We start from the raw sequence: 5,000 nt of genomic DNA, 5'->3' as shown, positions 1-5,000 counted from the left end.
ATTAATGGATATATTTCCAAAGCATTGCTGACAAACCTAAATGAATCTGGGCTTTTCAATGTAGGCTCACCTTTAACTTTAAACATAGCAAATAAGGAGTGGTCGACACACAATAAACGTGTATGCATTATATCTAGCGCTGATAGTAGATACACTGTACTGTACATATGTAAAATGCAATGCATAGATCGAGCCTTGTCAGTACTTCATTTTGCTGCCCACCGCATTTCGCCACTAATCATAACAACGATCACGGTTAGTTTCAAAATAATAACTATGGACAATGTGGGTTGCATTTTTTTCCGTTTGGTTGCATGCATGGCACACCGAGAAAGTGACACAGTGAAAGGCGAGTGATGATCAACAGTGCAGGTAAACAGTTGATTGCGTTATAATAGGTGTTGTTGTGGCGCTGATGGAGGTTTCCTTTGCTAGTATGCTTGCTTGTTTATTTGCTAGCTCTTAAGCTTGCTAGTCAGCTTCATGTTTTCCTTTCTGTTCACAATGCATGCCTCAGTCATCTGGACTTACCTTTCCCTTCTAAAACCTCAACATTACATGTTGTCCGCGGGTCTTGGGCACCGTTTACAGAAACTCGCAGGACGTATTCACCGCTCTGTTCTGCAGAAGCATTCAGGATAGACAGGTTTAACTCATGCCCAACTAGACCATTTGACTGAAAGCGACTAGCGTTGAGAACCTCGCATTGTCAGTAGTGGAGCGTTTGGTTTCTTCCGATGACAGCGCAGTGTATCTGTCAATCAAAACGAAAAATAATCACAGGATCACACACGTTGACCCTTTGTTTAAGAATCGTCCAGTGGTGGAATATGTATGTATATACAAACAACTACATAAGCCAGACAGATTGTGTACCGACCCCTGTGGTGGTTAGCGCATCGGACTGCGGAACGGGAGGTCGTCGGTTCGATTTCCGAGTCATGTATCTGGTTTTTATCCAGAGTGGAAGTGCTATGGTTCCAATGGGAAGGCTGGGACCACATAGCAGAGTGCCATTCACGTCCTGAATGCGACTTTGAGGGTGCCCAGGATGCGCTAAGTAGAAACTACCTGGCCAACACTGCTGCTTCAGCAGTTCTCGAGCCTAGTTGATGCCAGGATATATTATGACAGTAAGCGTACAGTGTTGCCATGTCACTTAATTAATAGTGTCAAATTGAAAAGAAAATCTATAGCAACATCCCCATGTCTTTGATCATCAACAATAACGGTGCCAGTTGCATTAATTGACTTCTGACTCTCTTCTCGCTATCTGAGGTTGATTGGACTTTCAAACACAGAGTAAAGGAGTATTAATATTTTTTGGTTTTAGGCCTACCGTTCACGTGACGTTTAGAGCATAGCAGAACATGAAAACAATACCTTCCGGTATGTCTGTACTTACAGAAAAATCACACAAATCAGCTGATTATCCAGTCTGATCGGTATCATTAATATCAAGAAACTGGCGCCTTTTTCTCTTTTTTTGTTTTACATAATACGTGCACACACATCAGCCTATTTCATCGGCACGTTGATCGAAGAACCCTGCGTATGGAGCTGCATTTGCCACTGCCCTCAAACTTCCGGCAACAACACTTTTTTACGGTGGCCACGGGGTTGGTAGATATACCGTCTCTAAGTCTTCAGATGAAATTGAACCATGCCTGTCCCGACTTGGATTCGAACTGTAACCAGATGATCATAAGTTCAATGCCGAACCAATTCTGCTACCACCCCCACCCCCCCTCTTCGCAATGTGATCATGCATGGACACGTTTGTTGGAGGCAATCGATATCCGTGAGCTGTTTTCTTAAACTTTATGTTCTGTGACGTCACAACGTGTTTCGGTATTAGATATCTTCGCACTGTGTACTACGTTCTACTATGTCTTGAGTCGCATCTGTTTCTTGATTCATATGTTGTAACATGATGAACATAAATATCACATACCTGGGTCATCATCTATCATTAAGATGTATTCGACGTAGAGAGAGAGAGAGAGAGAGAGAGAGAGAGAGAGAGAGAGAGAGAGAGAGAGAGAGAGAGAGAGAGAGAGAGAGAGAGAGAGAGAGAGAGAGAGAGACTGACAGACAGACAGACCGACAGAAAAAAAAGACAGACCGACAGAGAGAGAGAGACACAGAGAGAGAGACAGAGAGAGAGACAGAGACAGAGACAGACAGACAGATAAAGGCAGAAAGAGAGAGAGAGAGAGAGACAGACAGACAGACAGACAGACAGACAGACAGACACGGAGACAGAGGCAGAGGCAGAGAAAGAGAAACGCAGACATGGGGGGGGGGGGGGGGGGGGGTAGACATACGGAAAGACAGACAAACAGAGAGACAGACCGACAGACATAAGCAAATGAAGTTGGACGTTTTCGTTCATGCCCTCAAAACAAATAGTAAGGTCAACTGTAACATATTAGATATAGCATGTTCAAATTCAGTGTCGCCGTATGATTATGATTATAGTTCTGCAGCAACCAAGCTTTCGTTGGTAAGAAAAAGGACTGCACACGGAGTCTTCAGACTAACCAGCAGCATGTCTACCGACATATTAGAAGTCCTGAGACAGCACAGCGAGGACTTCAATTCACGGGCTTTATTTCCGCAAAACTGTTCACTACTGTTTAGACCTTCTTAAAGATTGGACATCGACTGTTAAAGCTGTTCTATGGTGTCTGATAAAGAACAGGAACGGACGGGACTCCAATAAAACGAATATTTCTCCCTATGTCATAGAAGTCACACGGCCAGTGTTTTAGACCCAGTCTGCTAAAAGGCATCAGCAGAAGTGTATTCATAGTGGCATTCAAAATACAAATGAGGCATTCCACAATCTCATTTGGGAAAGACAAATGTGTCTTCTTCTCGGCCAGCGTTTGATGCCGCTATCGCTTCACTAATCGCTAAGCAAGCTGTTGTATTGTTCGTTTAGCAGAACACACCATTAGCTGTCTATAGAGTGTCTTCCCGAAACAATATATCGTAGTAAAAAGGGATTGGATTGTAGTATGCAAGCACATGCACTTGTTTCAGGACTGATGGGGCCAGTGGGTGTGGTGTGCTATCTGTCTAATGCAACTTCACACCATTAATAGGTAATACTATTGTACAGATACGAGCAAATGAGACACACGTAACTTAAACTCTTGTTATGACTGCTTTTCTTTATTGAAACAGCTCTTGTTATGACTGCTTTTCTTTATCGGAACAGCTCTTGTTATGACTGCTTTTCTTTATCGGAACAGCTCTTGTTATGACTGCTTTTCTTTATCGGAACAGCTCTTGTTATGACTGCTTTTCTTTATCGGAACAGCTCTTGTTATGACTGCTTTTCTTTATCGGAACAGCTCTTGTTATGACTGCTTTTCTTTATCGGAACAGCTCTTGTTATGACTGCTTTTCTTTATCGGAACAGCTCTTGTGTTGTGCATGAAGCTGCTATTCAGGTTTTATGTTTGTCACCCTTGATTTGTTTTAAAAGTGACCTGGATTTTCATTACAATAAACGTAAATACAAAAACATATTCATTATCACAATATTTTCTAACACGTTTAGTTGAATACCCATGGTCTCCAGTGTGTGTGTGTGTGTGTGTGTGTGTGTGTGTGTGTGTGTGTGTGTGTGTGTGTGTGTGTGTGTGTGTGTGTGTGTGTGTGTGTGTGTGTGTGTGTATGTGTGTGAACTAAGTAGATTATCTGTGTTGTTTTATTTGTTCAAGAAAGGTTTAACAAGGTGTGCATTTTGACAACCCCATCTCAAATTGGCAATGTGTTTCACCATTTATCGAAACGTAGGTACTTCTAATATTATTACTTCTGCCAGTTACTTACCAGCTGTGCAATGACATTGTTCAAATAACACATTTTGTAAGCTCGACGTTACTCAATATTAATGTATATACATTTACATAAAGACGCTCTATTCATAAGACGAAGTGCAACAAACACACACACACACACACACACACACACACACACACACACAGACATACACACACACACGTGCACACACACACAGACACGCACGGCACACACACACACACACACACACACACACACACACGCGCGCGCATCTAATTTACAGGAAACTAAAGAAGAACAATATCACCCAAACAGAATTTAGTATTGTTCTCTGTTTTCGTTTTAGTCAATAGAGGGAGCAGCCCGCAACATCAAAAAAGACAGTACGTGTGTTCTTCAAAGAAACTTAAAAGGTTTACAAATCATTAGCTTCATTTCAAGAAACGGAAGAGTACACGAAGCAAGGCCATGGATAAACCTCTGCAAAGAACTTTACTTTTCTTAGCTGTCATATGTGTTTTGAAGTTTGCTACTGCTACCAATAGCTGTAAGTAGAATCGCACAAACAAACTAGTACACACACACACACACACACACACAAACACACACACACACACACACACACGCACGCACACACACACACACACACACACACACACACACACACACACACACACACACACACACACACTCACATACACACTTTTAACTAGTTATAGTAAGTGCTCTATTTTTTTTCTGACTTGTGTTTGTGGCAGGTGCAAAGTTCAGCTTTCCAACTATTTCTCCAAACTTGAATGTCACCGTGGATGAAAACTCAGACATCTCTCTGCCGTTTAGCCTTGACACCAGCAAGTGCACCCTTCAAAGAACGAATGTCGAGATCTATGTCTCCCAAACTCCAAGTCACGCATCTGAAGATGTCTGCATAATCCAACTGATGAACGGAAAATGCACATCCTTTCTCAAAGAAGCGTGTCGCTGCAGAGGGGAAGCAGAAGGAGGTGGCATTGTTTTTGGAAGGACAATGACCAGAGAAGAAAGTGGACCATGGCTCTGGAAAACCAGTGACCAGAGCTCAACAACGGAGATTTTCTTTGACGTTCAGTGTAAGTGACATTTTATTATTTAATGCTATGCTTTGATAAGTTCAATTATAAACATAAACAAACTACGAAAACAAC

General features: G+C 42.1%; 1 protein-coding gene across 2 annotated transcripts in view; it reads left to right on the top strand.

Annotated features, from left to right (window-relative positions):
• The first annotated feature begins 204 nt into the window (after positions 1–204).
• Positions 205–5,000, top strand: part of LOC138972342 (uncharacterized) — a 7,909-nt gene continuing 3,113 nt past the window's right edge. The window contains exons 1-2 of one of the 2 annotated variants that reach the window (XM_070345020.1): positions 205–372; positions 4,575–4,925. In XM_070345020.1, the coding sequence (XP_070201121.1) occupies positions 357–372; positions 4,575–4,925 (367 nt within the window). In that variant the 5' untranslated portion in view covers positions 205–356. Of the gene's footprint in view, positions 373–4,217; positions 4,364–4,574; positions 4,926–5,000 lie in introns of those variants that run through there. The other variant, XM_070345019.1, reaches the window with a different exon arrangement.

Source organism: Littorina saxatilis, linkage group LG8 (genome assembly GCF_037325665.1).
Source record: "Littorina saxatilis isolate snail1 linkage group LG8, US_GU_Lsax_2.0, whole genome shotgun sequence".
NCBI lineage: Eukaryota > Metazoa > Mollusca > Gastropoda > Littorinimorpha > Littorinidae > Littorina > Littorina saxatilis.
This window is presented reverse-complemented; position numbering and strand designations above follow the sequence as displayed.